General features: G+C 39.4%; 1 protein-coding gene across 2 annotated transcripts in view; it reads left to right on the forward strand.

Moving 5' to 3' along the window:
* The window catches only part of RNASEH1 (ribonuclease H1), a 31,329-nt gene that overhangs the window by 7,841 nt on the left and 3,691 nt on the right, over positions 1-19,797 (forward strand). The window contains exons 3-6 of one of the 2 annotated variants that reach the window (XM_045294217.1): positions 7,224-7,406; positions 8,795-8,894; positions 10,128-10,182; positions 11,503-11,587. In XM_045294217.1, coding sequence (XP_045150152.1) covers positions 7,224-7,406; positions 8,795-8,894; positions 10,128-10,182; positions 11,503-11,587 — 423 coding nt within the window. The remainder of the gene's footprint in view (positions 1-7,223; positions 7,407-8,794; positions 8,895-10,127; positions 10,183-11,502; positions 11,588-19,797) is intronic. The other variant, NM_001285889.1, reaches the window with a different exon arrangement.

Here is a 19,797-nt window from a genome sequence, read left to right on the forward strand (position 1 = left end):
AACAAGAAAGAAAAACTTGTGGTTAGTTCAAGGATTGTTTGTTGGCCTTTAGGAGTGTTTTCCAGTCCAGTCTGTTGGGGCACCACACCCTGGCCCCAAAGTCCACCTTCAGCATTCCCTGGGGACATCACCGCTCCGTTCCCTTGCTGTTCAGATTGGGTACTAAAAAATTTTTTAAAATAATTTTATTGGGCACCTTTACAGCTCTCATAACATTCCGTACATCAATTGTATGCATAATTTTACATATGTTGCTATCATCATTTTCTAAACATTTATTTTCTATTTGAGCCCTTGGAATCAGCTCCTGTTTTTTCGCTCCCTCTCCCTGCCATTTACTTTTGACAACTTCCAATTTTACTAGATCCATACTTTGTACATTCCAAGTTACAATTATTAGTAGATTTTTGCAGCAGTTCCTTCTCATTCTGAGTCATGACCCTTCAACAAATGAAGGTCCTGAAGGCTTTCATCCCAAAGGCTGTACTCCATTCACATAATTGTGGTCAACTCTACTTTGAGACGGCAACTCTTCCTCAACCATATTTAGAGTGCCTTCATCTTCTGGCACTATCTCTGGCAATGTTCTGCTTCTTTCAGTAGGTTTTCAGTAACTGACAATGTTTCCATGCTATGCAAAAGGTTTTCACCATCTATTCACTGTTATCATAGTCTATTCTTCATCTGGAAGCTCCACTGAAACCTGTTAACTTTGGTTGACCCTGCTGGCATTTGAGATGCTACTGACAAGCTTCCAGCATCACAGCCACACACAAGCCACCACAGTGTAACAGACTTAACTGATGAGTGATGGTCATTGTCATACAGCGGTCAGGATTTACAACACAGTAGAGGACAATTATAACACCTGACAACATGGAAAACAAGCACATAATACTGTGAATTATGGCCTAATCAAGTTGACACAAAATCTGAACCTCACAGGTTCCATGTACCAATCTGCATGCTTACCCCATTCACTGTGGAGATCACAAAGACTAGCAGGAAGTAATGCACTGCACCAAAGACATTGTGACTGATTTTTTTTTCCCCTTAGGTAGTAATGTAGGAGCCCTGAGGGCACTGTTGGCTGTGTGTTGAGCTGCTAATCTCCGGGTTGAGGTTCAAACCCACCAATTGCCCCTTGAGAGAAAGATGAGTCTACTGCTTCTTTAAAGAGTTATTATTGATTCAGTGGCAGTGTTTTTTGGTAATCTGTTATTTACACATATTTCAAATTCTTCCAGTATATATGTTTCTGTTACATACTTTTAAGGAGAAAATAGTTTTTATATCTATGAATCTTAAAAGTTTGCAGAGACCTTAGGCAAAGGATTTAACTATGTAAACTGCAATTTGACATTCTTCATATTTATGAACTGTATCAAAGCAAAAGTATTAGCTGTTATCCAATTTTTCTTCCTCTCAATATTATGTTTATCCTCTATTGGGAACTATTGGGTTAGTTACATGTTAGTATGGTTATATAAACCACTGTATGAATAATGTACTCAAAGGAAAATCATAATTATTTTGTGAAGTAAGAGTGGGGCCTTTCTTTCCTCCAAAGTTTTCTGTTCTTTAAAAACTTTCAGCCCTATTTAACTTTTCTTAATTTAGTAAACAAAATACATACATTAAATTTTGTACATGTGCATTTGAATTCCGTAGAGAAGCTAGAGGAAAGATTTCAAAGTAAATGTATGATAACCCTGCAGCAGGACACTGACATTGACAGTGAACTGCTAGAGGTTCAGGCCAGATTCAGATGAGGAGGTACAACAAGAGATATTATTGCTGATGTCAGATGGATCTTAGCTGACTGCAGATAATTCAAGAAAGATGTTTACTTCTGTTTTATTGACTGTACCAAGGCATTTAACTGTATCATAACAAACTACGGATAACATCGAGAAGAAAGGAAATTCCAGAACACTTCATTATGCTCCTGAGGAACTAACTTGCACAAGGGAACATTGCATGATTTAAAAATCAGGGAAGATGTACAGCAGGGTTGTATCCTCTCACCACACGTATTCAATCTGTATGCTGAGCAGATCATCAGAGAAGCTGGATTATATGAAGAAGAAGGCAGCATCTGGATTGGAGGAAGGCTTATTAACAACCTTTACTGCAGCTGACACGACCTTTTTTGTTGAAAGTGAGGGAGATTTTAAGCACTTGCTGATGAAGATCAAGGATTGTAGTCCTCAATATGGATTACAACTCAGTGTAAAGCAGACCAAAATCCTTACAACAGGGCCAGTAGGTAGCATAATAATAAATGGAGAAAACGTTGAAGTTGGCAAGGATTTCTTGTTTGGATCCATAATAAATGCTCATGGAAGCAGCAGTCAAAAGATCAAAAGACAAGTTGCAATAGGTAAGTCTGTTGCACAAGAACTCTTCAGAGTATTGAAAAGCATTAGAATTGTGGAGCTGGAGAAGAATATTGAAAGTACCATAAACTGCTAAAAGTACCAATCTGTCTTTGAAGTATGGCCAGAGTGCTCCTTAGAGGCAAGGATGACAAGACTTTGTCTAACATACTTTGGACATTGTCAGGAGAAACCGGTTCCTGAAGATGAGCATCATGTTTGGTAAAGGCAAAGGGCAGCGAAAAAGGAAGGCGCTCAAAGAGATGGATTGACAGTGCTGCAACAACAGGGTCAGGCACGGGAACAATTGTGAGGATGGTGCAGGATGGGGCAGTGTTTTGTTCTTTTGTACATAGAGTAGCTGTGGGTCAGAACTGACTGGATGGTACCAAACAACAATATGATAAGCCAAAATATAAGGGAGTGGAAATGTCAAACATTTGTATGTAATGCTGGTTTGACTTAATTTTTGCCCATGTAACATGAGCCTTCTGAAAAGTGTGGGTAAGAAGTGCTTAATAAATGTTAGTGTCCATTTGTCCATGCGTAATTTAGGAGTTTAGAACTAGAAGTGATCTCTAACTTGGTAGTTCTGTGGTTCTTTTGGGAATAAAATTAGTTCTTTCGCTACCTCTCTTTCTACTGTATGGAATGATATGTAGGAAAACACATTTCAGATAATTTAGCCCATTGCCTTATTGTACAGACAGAGGGCTTCAGTATAACCAAGTTCACAGCTGATGGTTGAATTTCACTTGTGACTCTTGATTAAGAAAAGAAAAATCGGTAGTGTTGCACTACTTTTTTTTTTTTAATTTTCAAATGCTTTATATACAAAACACAATGAAAATATTTTAGTAGAGTGTACCTAATCCTGTCCCTCTTTTGTCTTCAATATGTAATTTGCATAAACAGAAGCAATACGTTTTAGTGAAAATAAACGCTTTACTGAAGAAAGCACTGAAAATTGAGTAACATGAGTAGCATTTGTAAATATGCTTTATGGAAACAGTATCTTGACAGTGGCATAATTGGTACATTTTAAAATAAAATGAATAGCTATCTGTAATAGTATTATCATGTCTTCAAGAAATTGCATTCATATATGAGGTTTCAAATATTTGTAGAAAAATTTTGTTTTCTCTCATTTTTCCATGAACTTTTAAACCCCCTTGTATGTATTACCTTAAATGTCCCTAATTCCCAGAAGTAAAATTCTCAGGGAAATATGTACATTTTAACTTTCTATGTGTGAAAAGGCTTGATGCTAACTTTTCAATTCAGACTGAGTAACCTATAACAGTAGAATGTCCTGTCCCCATGGCTTTCCAAGACTGTAACTTTTAAAAGAATCATTTTATTTGGGGCTCGTACAACACTTATCACAATCCACACATACATCCATTGTGTCAAGCACATTTGTACATTTGTTGCCATCATCATTCTCAAAACATTTGCTTTCTATTTGAGCCCTTGGTATCAGCTCCTCATTTTTTCCCATCCCGCCCCACCCCCCTCCCTTATGAACCCCTGATAATTTATAAATTATTGTTATTTTGTTATGTCTTACTTGCTTCTCTACTTTAACTGCCATAATAATACTAAAAAGAAAGTGAGATATTGGTTACTCCCAGATAACCCTGAAAAAAATGTTTGATAATTTCTTTAGTATTCATCTTGAATCCACCAGGGTTGGGCTATTGAAGAAATAACTACTACATTACTATCCTAGATGGGACTCAATTTTAACTTCCAGTGGTGGTCACATATTTTTATGTCAACTTGATAAATAACTATAGGGATGGAGTCTAGCCTGTCAGTCAGGTCACAACCTGATGATGCCTCCTTGTGGGCGTGGCCTTGTGAGGACTCTGGGAACGTCCTCTCTTACTCCCTGGATGTGGTCCACACACTTTCTCTCTGCTTCACCTTCCTGTTGAGGAACTATTTGGAGACCCAAGCTAGCACTGAGATGCTTCCACCGCCACTGGATTTTTCTACCCCACAAGATTTTCCACTCAATGTCTTATGATCTTGCATTAGGCATTTGCATGTGTTGTGTGAGTTTGAAGAGGAATTTATAGACTAGTATCTGACATATGGGCTAATACAGGCCTTAAGGACTTGATCTGGACTGGGCTGGGATGTTTTCTTTTTTTGTTGTTAATTATTTTATTGGGGGCTCGTACAATTGTCATCACAATCCATCCATCCATCCATTGTGTCAAGCACATATTCACATTTGTTGCGCTCATCATTCTCAAAACATTTGCCTCCCACTCTAGCCCCTAATCTCAGTTGCTCATTTTCCCTCTCCCTCCCCACTCCCCCCTCCCTCATGAACCCTTCATAGTTCATAAATTATTATAGTTCTGTCATAAGTTACCCTGTCCGATGTTTCCCTCCGCCCTCTTCTCTGCTGTCCATCCCCGGGAGGAGGCAATACTTAGATTCTTGTAATTGGTTCCCTCTTTCTACCCCACATTCCCTTCACCCGCCAGGCATGGCCCCTCTCACCACTATTCCTGAAGGAGTCATTTATACTGGATTCCCTGTGTTTCCAGTTGCTATCTGTACCAATGCACATCCTCCGGTCCAGCCAGATTTGTAAGGTAGAATTGGGATCATGATAGTGGGGGAGAGGAAGCATTAAGAACTAGAGGAAAGTTATATGTTTCATCGTTGCTACCCTGCACCCTGATTGGCTTGTCTCCTCCCCACAACTCCTCAGCAAGGGGGTGTTCAGTTGGGTCTCCACTCTGCACTCACCCACCTTCACAATGATATGATTTTTCGTTCTTGGATGCTTGATACCTGATCCCTTTGACAGCTCGTGGTCACACATGCTGTTGTGTTCCTTCCATGTGGGCTTTGATGCTTCTCAGCTGGATGACCGCTTGTTTATCATCAAGACTTTAAGACACCAGACGCTATATCTTTTGATAGCTAGGCACCATTAGCTCTCTTCACCACATTTGCTTATGCACATGTTTGTCTTCAGTAGTTGTGTTAGTAAAGCGGGCACCCACTGATATGATTTTTCAGTTCTTTGATGTCTGATAACTGATCCCTTCTACACCTTGTGGTCAGACAGGCTGGTGTGCTTCTTCCATGTGGGTTTTGGTGCTTCTCAGCTGGATGACCGCTTGTTTGTCTTCAAGCCTTTAAGACCCCAGACGCTATATCTTTTGGTAGCCGGGCACCATCAGCTTTCTTCACCGCCTTTGCTTATGTTCACATTTTCCTTTAGCAATCGTGTCGGGAAGGTGTGCATCCTGGAATGCCAATTTAACAGAACAATGTGTTCTTGCAATGCCTTAATACTAAACTTATAAATATATGCATGTAAATCTGTTTCCCCACACTCTTATATAAATATATTTATATATGTACATTCTAGTCTTAATACCTCTGTACATACCCTTTATCCCTTAGTTCTTTCCTTTATTTCCTTTTACTTTCCTCTTGTCCCACTATCATGCTCAGCCTTCATTTGGGTTTCAGTGATTTCTCTCAGTTACTTAGCCCTTGCTTAATCCCTTCCAGACCTAAGAGAAAAAAATTTTAAGCAGAAAGAAAATCCCGTATATAGTTCAAGGTCTGATTTTTTATCTCTAAGCGTGTCCTTCAGTCAGGACCGATGGGGTACCATGCTCTGACTCCAGAGTCCTTTGTACTCCCTCAGGGGCTCTCTGCTCCCATGGTTGTTCTGCTGCATGCTTTTAGTGGTTTGCCTCCGTGTCTCAGGGTCAGTCTGGACCAATCCCAACACTGAGTCTCCAGTGTTGTCTCCCTTATAGCCCAGGGCGATCAAGGGACAGTGTGTCTCGTGGTGGATCAGCCATATTGTCCACTCTGTCCATTGGCTGTTCAGAGCAGGGATGTAGTCCTCCAGGCCTGGTGCTTCAGGATGTGCTCCACTCTCTCTTCCTCCCCCTAAGTGCTCCCATTTGCTCTGGTCAGACATGCCCCTCTTCCCTAGCTTCAGCTTCATTGCAGTCTTCTCAAGTAAATTCTTCTGGGGGGAGGGGAAGTTGTCCACATACCTGGCATGGGGGCCAAGCCCTGAGGCCCCTCCGCTGGCTCCCCTCTCTTTGCCAACAAGCTGCATTTGTCTGGCACTGGCTTTAAATCTGGTCCCTCTTTCCCTGTGGAGACACAAACAATACCTTTCTTTTGGTCAGTGCCCTATTCCCCTGTCACGGGATGTTTTCTTAATATATTGTTGCTTTTTGTGATATAAAGCTTTTTCTTATACACTTAGGAGTGTCACTGAATTTGTTTCTGTAGTCAATCTGACCTAACACATTCCCTTTCTGGTTTTATTTTGCTTTCTTAGCCTGCCCCATTACTTGTTTATTTAAGTTAGACCTACCATTCCCTCCTAACCTCTTAGAGGTTTTCAACCTGACGTCCTTGCAAGTTGAGTATTTGGGGAGCTGAATTGGGGTGGGGGCTCTGATAGACAAGCCACTGATACTATGTACACAACTTTGATTCTTGTCTTTTTCTAAGGAAAGAGGCCCTCAGACTTTCAGAACATCTGTGATCCCTGTAGAATAAGAATCCTTGGTGTCTTTATTACCTACATTAAAACCAAATTTTGTTTTTGACAGAATCCTTAATATTGTCTTGCATTGCCCTTACTAAACCTATCTTGAAAATTTTAATTGATTTCACAGGACACTAAAGTTTGAGGTGATATACAAACTATCTTAAGTAATTCCTTCATTAAAGGGACATGCATGATAGAATGCTTAAGTCTTATTTAGTAGCCTTAAATAACTTGCTAAGTTGACTGATTCTTAAGCATTTTATATTATGTTCATTATTTCTGGATTACAGGGAGATTCTGTCTTTCAGGACAGAAAAATGAACACTTGCAAGAATCTCACGTGAAAGCCAACAAGCGAGTCTGGGAGTCGGTGGATGAAGAGGAAGATGAAAATGCAGAACCAAGTGCAAAGCATGTAAAACAAAATACAGACTCAGTACCTTCAGTTAGCAAAGACACATTTTCTTATATGGGTACATCTTTCTTGAGTTTTTTTAATTTTTAATATAATAACCATAAAAATAGGTAGATGTTTTCCCCACTTTTTTGATGTGGATAATTTAAACTGATGTGTAACATCCTCAGTTTTCCTTGTAAAGGTTAATTAGAAATCCAAAGGTCACTTGAGTGGTTATTTACAATTGATCAAATGGTGCAGAATTATTAAGAGTTTGGATATCCATGAGAAAATTATATAAATTATAAATTAAAAACATAATCACTTAAAATGACAGTATTCTTTATTACTGGTGGACTTGAGCTGCTGACCGTAAGGTCAGCAGTTCCAACTCTAGGAAAAGGACGGAGCTTCCTATTCCCATAAAAAACTAGTCGCAGAAATCCATAGGTGCAGTTCTACCCTGTCCTAGAAAGTCACTAATGAGTTTTGGTTTTCATCCAGAGCCTTGATGAAACAGAGCTGCTTTCTTCATGAAAAGAAGCAATATGGGCTAAAAAAATTCTTAAGCCTTTTATGAATTGGATGAAGATCTGCGTGGATCAGTTTTGCATTCCACATGTCATGGCAGTGACATGACATTTGCTTCATGTCACTGTCATCCCCACAGTATAGCATCACTTATCCCACTTCCTGTGTTCCCTGTTGATAGTGGTCAATTTTAACTAGTTTAAATAGATTATGTCATATAAAGAAACATGAATGCATATACATATATGTATGAATATTTCTTAATGTACAAAATCAGACTGACATTTTTCAGAGGGCTTGAGTTGGTGGGCAAGTATTTCTGAAGTACATGGCATCATGTTCATAGAATGATAATATCTTGATAGTGAAAGGAGGTATATATAAAGGGGTAGTTTTCTTATTTGATGCCTTTAGTGTACTTACTGTAGCATATTCTAGTTTTTCTGAGTTCATTCTCCTTTAGTTGCCTGATATATGGGACCATGATGAGTAGATTCTAAGCACAGAGTGTCAAATGCCCCCATATAAAAAATTAATAATGCTTATTATTAATAATGTTGATCACATTTAAAGAACTATATGGGATCAGATTGACAACAGCCACTTAAAAGATTAGATAAGAGCATAGAGGGCAATGAATGTGTTAACGAGGGAGGAACTTCTCAGAAAAGAAGGTAAGAATGGGATGTATGTGTAAAGACTTGAATTGACGTGTGTATATTTGCTTTGCTTGTTTTTAACAACAGAACAACGTATGTTAATTTAAAAAATTAATCTGATATTTTCATAGGCAAAATTTCAACAGCATTGTCAATAATTCTCTTTGAAATACAAATTCAACTTGAGTAAACTTTTTTTTTGAGTAAACTCTTGAGGTGAATTTTAGCTGTTACTCATATTGCTCCTTTAGCACTTATTAAATTTTTTTTATAGGAGAATTTGTAGTTGTTTACACAGATGGCTGTTGCTCCAGTAATGGCCGGAGAAGGGCCCGAGCAGGAATTGGAGTGTATTGGGGGCCAGGCCATCCTTTGTAAGTAAAATCAATAAAGCTAAATTTTTCATGCTTCCCACTTTACCACTTTAGCAAATAATTTTAAAATTTGTGAAGTTATGAACGAGACTATGCTTATTGTTTTACTTGGAAGACTCCCCTCCCCCGCAAAACCTGCATTTGAAAAGCATCTGCCCTCAGAATGTTAAACATAAAATTACCTTAACATTGCTTTTGTAACTCTAAAATTTGACAAGTCTCACTGGTGAAATTCTATACAAAGATGATACAGCTGTGTCCTTGAATGAGCACAGGGCACTCTACAGACTGTTTGTACACCATTGGGGCAGGTCATGGGCTTGGAGCACCATCGTACTCGATTTAACTGTGACCCTTCTGAAATGATGGGAGTTTAGAAGTGATCCTTTTGTTTCTCAAAAGGCTCAAAATCACAGGAATATAAAATACAACTATTCAAATAATCCTAGCCTCTGAATATGAATGAACTTGAATAGTAACTGACAGCCCAAAAATTAAATGTAAAATAGAGACTTGATTCTTCGATAGTCTCCATGTTTCAGTTCTGAGCTTTGTTTTCCAATATTAATAAATCCCACAAGATTGTTAAAGGCCATTCACTACAAATTATATAAATCATTCAGTAGTAACACCACATTGTGTCTATCAACTATAAAGTTTACAAAGACAAAGTTCAGCTTAATATTATGACTTCAAACCCCATAAAAGTGGGTGAGCTTCCGTTTCTATCATTTCATAGGTAGCAAACTGAAGGTCAGTCAGTTTGAGTAGTTTGTCCAAGACTACATTTGAGGTCCAAAATTGAGACTTAGATCTTTTGACTTCTGCTCCAGTGGCCCTTCTACAGTATTGTCCCCTAGTGTCTCTCAAATAGTGTTAATGTCATTGGTTTGGTGGTTTTTTAAAGGCTATCATTTTATGTGTTGCTTTCATATTTCAAATAAATATTCATTGATTAATTTATATCCACTAAGAGAACTCTAGTGGTGTAGTGGGCTATGTTTACTAATGGGTGCAGTTTACTAAACACCACAGCAGCAGTGTGAACCACCAGCCACTCATGTAAACATTGAAAGCTTTAGAAATTCAAAAGGGAGTTATACTATATCTAATAGTGTGATTCTGAGTCAGAATCCACTCAATAGCAGTGAGTTTGGTTGTATTTGGGGGTTAAGAGATTAAAGAATCACTGAGAATTGCTTGATAATTTTATTTTATATTGCTTTGAAACAGAAATGTAGGCATTAGACTCCCTGGTCGGCAAACAAACCAAAGAGCGGAAATACATGTAAGTTACTAGATGGATTTTTTTCTACAAAAAACTTAAGTTCACCATTTTTTTAAAACGTTTTATTAGGGGCTCATACAACTCTTACCATAATCCATACACACATCAATTGTGTAAAGCACATTTATACATCCATTGCCCCCATCATTCTCAAAACATTTGCTCTCCACTTAAACCCCTGGTATCAGCTCCTCATTTTTTCCCCGCCCTCCCTCCTCCCCTCCTTCATGAACCCTTGATAATTTATAAATTATTATTTTGTCATATCTTGCCTTGTCTGACGTCTCCCTTCACCCACTTTTCTGTTGTCTGTCCCCCAGGGAGGAGGTCACATGTAGATCCTTGTAATCGGTTCCCCCTTTCCAACCCACCCTCCCTCTACGCTTCCAGTATCACCACTCACACTACTGGTCCTCAAGGGATCATCCACCCTGGCTTCCCTGTGTTTCCAGTTCCTATCTGTACCAGTGTACATCCTCTGGTCTAGCCAGACTTGCCTTGCAAGGTAGAATTCGGATCATGATATTTGGGGGGGCGGGGGGGGAGGACCTAGAGGAAAGTTGTATTTTTCATTGTTGCTACATCGTACCCTGTCTGGCTCGTCTCCTCCCCAAGACCCCTCTGCAAGGGGATCTCCAGTGGCCTACAAATGGGCTTTGGGTCTCCACTCCGCACTCCCCCCACCATTCACTGTGGTAGGATTTTTTGTTCTGATAATGCCTGATACCTGATCCCTTCGACACTTCATGATCGCACAGGCTGGTGTGCTTCCTCAATGTGGGCAAGTTCGCCATTCTTAGCATTGACTATGAATAAATATATCAACTAATTTTATGCTATTTATGTATATGAGAAAAGAGCCCTGGTGGTGTAGTGGACTACTCTTTGGATTGCTAACTACAAGGTTGATAGTTTGAACCCACCAGCCACCCTGTGGGAGAATGATGAGGCTCTCTGCTCTTGGAAAAGTTTACAGTCTCACAAAACCAAGAGAGCAGAAGAGAGCTCTCTACTCTGTTGTGTAGGGTCACACATTGGAAGTGACTTAATGGTAGTGGGTTTGGTTTTGGGTTTAGTTTGTGTATATAAAATAGTTTAGAAGAAGTTGGGTTTGGGGTTATGTAACAACTCGGAAGATAAGAATTATCTAGAAAAACTGCAAAACGTACTGCAAATTGATGTGTAAAACAGGAATTACATGTGTAGCATCATTTTCTATCAGGAATATGAGCATTATGGCTAGTACAGAAAAGGGATGTTTACACTTGAAGTCATGTTGAAAGTTGAACACTAGAATGAGTCTCAACTGGTTTCTCCAAGGCAGCCTGTAAAGCCATTGAACAAGCAAAGACTGAAAACATCAAGAAATTGGTTTTATATACAGACAGCATGTTTACTATAAACGGTAAGTGTTATTCACATTGTATTTCTTGTGGTTTTTCACGAAAAGGAAATAGATATTTCCTTCCCCAGTGGGAGATGCTGTAACAAGGAAGAATCCAAATGGTAAGTGGAGATACCATTTGGTTGGTGAGACACCTAGGAAAGAGCAAGGACTTTAGAATCCTAGTTCCACTCCAGTTTTTTACTATATACTTATTTCACGCTCACTCCACCAGGCTGTGAAATGAATTACCCTGTATAGAATGGAGGCTTAAGGAGTCTGGGGTGGCTTTTTGGAGGAAGTGGCACCTTAAGTTGAAGAAACGGAGAGTATTACCTACATCTACCAAAAGGTGGGGGTGGGGGCTGCTTAAAAGGAAAAGTTAGAATCACCACTTAAAATACAAATTGGAACCAGTGATCAGAGATGAATTAGGGAGGTTACAAAACAGAACACTCAAGACCTTTTTACTTTTAAGCAAGTTAACTTCCTAGAGCCTCATTTTCCTTATCTCTGCTATGGAGAAAATAAAACATACCTTTATATGCCATTGTGATGAACCCATGTGGACTCAAGCATAGGAACAATTATGCGGATGATGCAGGACAGGGCAGTGTTTCATTCTCTTGTGCATAGGATCTCTATGGGTTGGAACTGATTCAATGGCACTTAATAATCACACATGTGGAGTGTCTGTCACCTGGAAATTACTTTCCCAAGGAATTTATTTAACATTTTATTGGTAATTGGGTGGACATTTACAGAGTAAATTAATTTCCCATTCAAAAATGTATATGTATTTTGTTTCATTACATTAGCTGTAATTCTTTAGTCTAAAAATATTCTTCTCACTTCTTCCTGGAGCTCTATATTTCTATTTGCCCATATTTTTTGCACCTTTTTGCATTCTGAGCTTTGTGTTCTTGGGATGAATGCTGCCCCTTTTGGTCTTGTGTGATGGATTGTTCTAAGAAGCACATTCTTCCCGAGTGTTACTGTCTGCTTTTATAGGCTTCTTGCGTTGGCTGAAAGGTGATCTCTGAAAGTGAGTTCAGTTCCAGGTTGAAAAGGCTATAAGGGCCATCGTCTAGTCTCTTATCAAACCAGTAAGTCATGTTTTGGGTTTTTTTTTTCCTTTTAACGTTTTTTATTATTCTAGATTTTTTCCCACTCTGCCCAGGACCTTTTATTGTGATCCCAGTCAAAGGACTTGGTAGTAGTCGCTGGACACCATTTCGTTTGCCTAGCTTCAAGCCAGTGAAGATTGTGGTTTGTGTGCTCCATTAGTCCTTTGAACTCATTGCTTCCATGAGTCTTCAGTTTTCTTCACTCTTCACTGCTCTGGACAGGAAGAGGCAAATAGTTGTATGTTAGATTGAAAGTTTTTAAGACCCTCCTTGCTCCTCATTAGAGTTGTATGTAGAGCATTGTCTTTAGGGACTAGGTTACACCAAATCGACTTATATACCATGAGACTATAGTCCTAAGCCTTCAAGCCCAGTGACGTAAATACCAAGGTGGTGGTTATAGCCAAGATGTTGCATACCCTTGCCCCCGTATCTCCACTATACACTTGGATATATTGCAACACAGACAAGTAAGTAGAAATATTCTATGCCTAACCTGTTTATGCTCATAGCTGTACTACCATATGCCACCCACACTTCTTTATCATACATACATACGAGGGGCTACAACAACATGTCATTAAAAGATAATGACATTTTTCCACATGCTTTCTGAAGCCCCTGTGTGTCTACTGAGGAGCCTGGTGGTATAGTGGATTATGCATTGGGCTGCTAACCACAAGCTCAGCAGTTTGAACCCACCAGCCACTCCATGGGAGAAAGATGAGGCATTCTGCTCCTGGGAAGATTTACAACCTTGGAAACTCAAAAGGGCAGTTCTAACTTGCCCTACAGGGTGGATGTGAATCAAAATCAACTCAAGGGCAGTGAGCTTTTTGGTTTGTTATCAATCTATCAATCTATCAATCTATGAATCTACGCAAATTATTATCTGTTGTTACTGTTATTATGTATGTACTACGGGTACACCCCCACCCCCAAATGGATAAAAGCTCCTTTGGGCAACACTTTTGTAGTATGCATTTTTTCCCTCTAGATAAGCATTGAGCAACTCGCTCTGAGTTAGTGCACCCTGTGGCGTTGCCTGGGAAAGTTCTTTCGCAGTGAATTTTTTTGTAAAAGCAGTTTCACTCAAAACCTCTTTTTGTGATGGTTGATTTAAGGGAACAGGGTGCGGCTGTGAAATTTTGTTTCCTGTTTGGGGAAAATGCTGCAGAAACTGTTGTGGTGTTGAACACAGCTTATAAGGACAGTGCTATGGGAAAAACTCAAGTGTATGAGTGATTTTCTCTTTTCAAAAAAGGTGAAATGTCAATTGATGACAAACCTTGTCTGGAGGGCCGTCAACTTCCAGAATGGACAAAAATGTTGACATAATTCTTGCACTTGTGATCAAAGACCCTGACGGACCATTGACGAGATGGGGAAGTTATCTAGACTGCCTTGGAACTCGGGGCAGCGAATTTTAATGGAAGGTCCATCTCAGGTTCTGACAACCAGGTAAAAGAGCGTCTAGTGGAGACATGCCGTGCTTTCAAAGAACAGCCCCAAAGTGACCCAGCCTTGTTTTCCAAGGTCATTACTGGTGATGAGACATCATCAATCAAACGTCAATCAAGCCAGTGGAAAACAGCTTTTTGTCAGCTTGTCCCAAAAAAGCTCATCAAGTGAAATCAAAGATCAAGACGAGATGCTCAGTTGTTGTTTTTTTAATGTGAGGGGGATAGTGCATTTGGAGTTCGTTCCACCAGGTCAGACTGTTAATCAAGTTTTCTATTTAGAGGTTCTGAAGAGATTGCCTAACAGTATGCGACAAAAAAGGCCTGATTTGTTGGGAGGAGGCGGATGCAGGGCAACTGATATCAAAGAATTCAAAAAGAAAGAAAATGTTTTGAAACTGATTGTAGTAGCAATTGTACAATTTTACTTGAACTATTGGAATGATGGATGTTATGACATCTGTAAGAGCTCTCAATAAAAAGAGGAATTAAAATAATAAAATAATTTTTTTTAAAGCCTGATTTTGGCAGACGGAGGACTAGTTTTGCCACCACAACAATGCACTTGCTCACACAGCCATTTTAGTATGCCAGTTTTTGGCAAAAAACATCATGTCTCTTTTATCCCATGCACTTATTCACCTAATCGGCTCCTTGTGATTTCTTTTTGTTTCCACGAATGAAGAGGGACATGAAAGGACAGCGATTTGAAGACATGGCAGAGGTGAAGAAAAAATGAGGGAAGTTCTGTCAGCCATGCAAACAGATGAGTTTGAAAATGTTTCCAAGAATGGAGTTGCAGATGTGACAAATGTATTAAGTGTAATGGAGAGTACTTTGAAAGTGATATGGTTGTTTTATAAAAAAAAATTTTAATACATGGCTTTGGGGAGGGAATTTTGGGATTTTTGGGGTACCCCCTTATTTTGTGTATCTAATAGGATTCACTGTTGTTGTTATTTACTATTGCATACCTCCCAGTGTCTTTCTTTGCCTTGGCCAGGATGTACTGGCCGTTCCTTTATTGTGTATTGTTTTATTGTCACCCAGATTAATAGATGTCTGCTATCTAGTTATGCAATCCTGGGGCACAATGGTTAATGTGTTTGTCTGCCAACCAGAAGGCCGGTGATTTGAACTCACTCACTGCTCTCCAGGAGAAAAGGTGGCAATCTGCCACCGTAAAGTTCATAGCCCTGGAAACCCAATGGGGCAGTTTGCTCTTTCCTGCTCTGTCTCCTCCGTCCCCTTGCTGAGAGTTAGAATTGACCCAACCCAGTAAATTAGTTTTATTGTTTGTTTGCTATCTCATTAGTCTTTGTTTTTGCTTCCCTTCCCTTGCCTGATAACAGTAAAAAATGTTTCCTTATGTGTATGTGTTTTTTCTTGGCTTTCTTTCTTTTTTCCCCTGGGATTTCTGTAGTAGTGTTTGTATATAATACAAGGGTGCTAAATTTCATTTTTCCACAAAATCAAGGGGACTGCTTTCATTTTCTCCCCATTGAGAATGATGCTAATCATTGGTTTTGTGTGGATACCCTCACTGTGTTGAGGAATTTCCTTTGCTGAGAGTTTTATTAGGAAAGTAGGTGTTAGATTTTATCCGATGTTGTTTTTGTGTTGACCAATGTGATCAAATGGTTTATTTATGTGGTGAATTACTTTGATTGATTTTTTAAAATTGAACCATCTTTACACACCATTGTTAAACCTACTTCATCATGATTTTCCCAAGGAAATTTTTTGTGGGTAAAACTAAACCTTGAGTTGCATTTTTGTTTTATTTTTCTGTTAATTGAGTCACCAGCACTGTTTCTACAGGTTTCTGTCATTTTGGTACAGTAGATGCCAGGCAGCTGTGAAATAGAGATGACACGTCTGTAGTAAAATTATCATTCTCTACTTTTGAAGGGAGATCACCTTTCAGTCATAAAATAGCTTAATCAGCAGGGCTTTTTTTGTTTCTGAGACAACAGCATGCCTCTTGTTGTTAGGCACTATTGTGTCAGTTCTTAATCATTGCAACCTATGTACATCGGAATGAAACATCTCTGGGTCTTGCCCCATCCTCACAATTGTTCGTATGTTTCTTGAGCCCATTGATGTGGCCTCCTCATCAGTCCATCTTGGCAAGAGCTTTCCTCTTTTTTGCTGCCCTGCTGCTTTACCAATCATGATGTCCTTCTCCAGGGATCGGTTTCTCCTGTCAACATGTCCAGAGCACTTGAGATGAAGTCTTGCCATCCTTGCCTCTAAGGAGCATTCTGACTGTATTTCTTCCAAGACAAATTTGTTTGTTCTTTTGGTAGCCCGTGGAACTTTCAGTATTCTTCATCAGCTGCTTAATTCAAATGCATTAATTCTTCAGTCTTCTTTATTGAATGTCCAAATTTTACACGCATGTAAGGTGATTGCAAAAACCGTGGCTTGGGTCTAGTGTACTATAGAACTCAAAATAACCTCCTTGCTTTTCAACACTTAAAGGAGATCTCGTGCATCAGATTTACCTATTGCAATGTGTCCTTTGATCTCTTGTTTGCTGCTTTCATGAGCATTGATTGTGGATCCAAGCAAGACAAAATCTGTGACAACCTCAACCTTTTCCCCATTTACCATGATGTTACGTACTGGTCCAATTGTGAAGATTTGAGTCTTCGTTACAGGGAATTGTAATTCGTACTGAAAGTTATAATCATTGATCTGTTTCAGCAAGTACTTCAAATCCTCACTTTCAGCAAGCAAGGTTGTGTCATCTGCATATCGCTGTTTGTTAATAAGCCTTCTGTAATATTGAGGCCACATTTTTCTTCATATAATCCAGCTTCTCTGGTTGTTCACCATACAAATTGCACAAGTGATGAGAGGATACAATTCTTCCCCGATTTTAAACCGTTCAGTATTCCCTCTGGTCCATGTACAGGTTCTGTAGGAGCCCAGTGAAGTGTTCTGGGATTCTCGTTTTTTCTCAAGGCTGTTATCGTTTATTGTGGCTTACACAGTCACTAACACACAAGTAAACACTTTTCAGCAGTCGGGACCAAAAAACATGTTGCTTTAGGAAAATATGCTGCAAAATATGCTGCAGAAAACACTGTAAAGCAGGCTTGTTACTTTGAGGATTAAGGTGTGTCTGACCCAACCCAGGGTATATTCAAACACCTCACATCCATGTGAAAGTTGGACTTGGAACAAGGAAGACCAAAGATGAATAGATGTTTTTGAATTGTGTGGGTTAAGAATATCGAGAGTACCATGGACTGCCAAAAGGACAAGCAAGTCTTTCTTGTATGAAGTATGGCCTGAGTGCTCCTTAGAAGTCAGTATGGGGAGACTTTGTCTTATATACTTGGGACATGTGGTCAGGAGAGACCAATTAGTTCTTGGAGAAGGACATCATGCTTGGAAAAGTGGAGGGGCGTTGAAAAAGAGGAAAGCACTCCACGAGATGGTTTCACACGGTGGCTGGAACAATGGGTTCAAGCATAGGAAAAATTTTAAGCATGGTGCAAGGTTAGGCAGTATTTTGTTCTGTTGTTCATAGGGTCACCATAGGTTGGAACCAACTTGATGGCACATAGCAACAACAACAAAAACAGACATGTTGCCAAGATCCATCTGATACCAGCAATGATATTCCTTGTCCTATGGCCTCTGCCGAATCTGGCCTGAACCTCTGGCAGTTCACGGTCAATATACTGCTCCAACTATTGTTGGATGATCTCTAGCAAAAGTTTTCTTGTGTGTGATATTAATGACACTATTCCATGTATATTTTAACAGTTTTATTGGCACTTAATCCACATATAACACCATTCAGTAGTTCAATGATATCAAGAATTGTACAATCATTACCACAATCAATTTCAGAACATTTCCTTTTTTCCCCACATGATTAAATCACCTTTAAAATGAGTTGTAGAATCACCTTCAGTTCTAGTGCTCACTCCCCCTCCCACCTTCTTTGTTTACTCCCAAAGTTCCCTCCCCCTCTCATCTTCCCCCTTCCTCCCCCACTCACACCCCCTTGCATCAATTATTATCTCTATGCATCTACTCCTGTGCTTCACCACCTGTCAAATCTAACAGAAACAACGAAGAACAAAAACAAAATGAAGTGGTAAGGATAAAACAATAGTAATAAAAAGATAAAAATATGGACATTGAATAAGAAAGAAGGACCACCATCAATATTTTAAAAACCAGGGAAGAAATTTTTGTTATGGAACAAGCAAGAGATTCTTGCACCTGGAACACATTCAGGTTGGGTCTAGAGGGAGTTGATACTTGCGGCTGACCAAGTATCAAGTTTGATCCAGCAAAATTAAGAATACAATGATCTATGATTGCTAGTAAGGCTATTCCAGACCTTTGCCTGTGGCTAGAGGGGATCTGCCAGTGGCTTGATCTGACTAGTTACTCCACGGATGGATTTGGGGCCCCCACTTTCCCCCTTGGCCTTCCACAAATTGGGTGTTAGCTGCTTTAGCTATGCTACTTTGCCCTTCGTCATATTTGAATTTTATTGTCATCTTTAGATCACACATGCTGTTATGCTTCTTCTATGTGGGCTTAGTTGACTCCTCACTTGGATTGCTGCTTGTTTGAATAAAAGCCTTTAATACCCAAGCCACTATTCTGATTGATAGCTAGGCACCATTTGCTTTCTTCTCCACACTTTGCTATAGTACCTGTTCCATAATTTTAGCATTCTGTTGGATAGGATAACCTTTCTTTGGAATGGGTATAAATATGGATCTCTTAGGTAACCAAGTAGCTGTCTTCCAGATTTCCTGGCATTGACAAGTGAGTGCTTCCAGTGTTTGATCAGCTTGTTGTAACATTTCAGTTTGTATTCTATCAATTCCTGGAGCCTTGCTTTTGGCTAATGCTTTCAGTGCAGCTTGAACGTCTTCCTTCAGTTCCATTGGTCCTTGCTCAGATGCTACCCCCTGAAACAGTGGAATGTTGTCTAGTTATTTTTAGTATAGTCACTGTATATTCTTTCCATCCTGTCTTGATGCTTCCTGCGTCATTCAACATTTTGTTCATGGAATTTCAATTTTGCAACTTGCGGCTTGAATTTTTCTTTAGTTCTTTCAGTTTAGGATTTCATTATAATATTTGACTTTGTCTTCTCAGGCTGGAATTTTCTATTGAGCTCCTTGACTCCATCATCTCTTTTGTGTGCCTTAGCACATGTAGTTTACTTTAGTGGTTTTTAATAGATCGAATTCTTAAAACTCACTACCACTGAGTTGATTCTGACCCATAGTGACCCTATAGAACAGGGTAGAACTGCCCCTGTGGATTTCCAATACTGTAATTCTTTACAGAATTAGAAAGCTTACTGTTGATTTTGAACTGCTGTGGTTAGCCCAATTTGTAACCACTACACCGCCAGGGCTCCTCAATAGATTGAATTAGATGTTTGGAAATTAAGGAGGACATCAAACAAATTGTTCTTTGTTGAATAATATAGCTCCCTTCAGGTTAACCTCTAACACATGGCAATACCAGGCACAACATAATAGACATCCCAATGAGGGGTTGCTGATAGGACATGGTGAATCAGAGCGTTTTCATTGGCTGATAATTGCAAGTACAATGCCAGGCCTTTTTTCATCTTAGCCAGGCAGCTCTATTG

Source organism: Echinops telfairi, unplaced genomic scaffold (assembly GCF_000313985.2).
Source record: "Echinops telfairi isolate 266 unplaced genomic scaffold, ASM31398v2 ScPeMD7_3509;HRSCAF=4178, whole genome shotgun sequence".
Classification (NCBI taxonomy): Eukaryota; Metazoa; Chordata; class Mammalia; order Afrosoricida; family Tenrecidae; genus Echinops; species Echinops telfairi.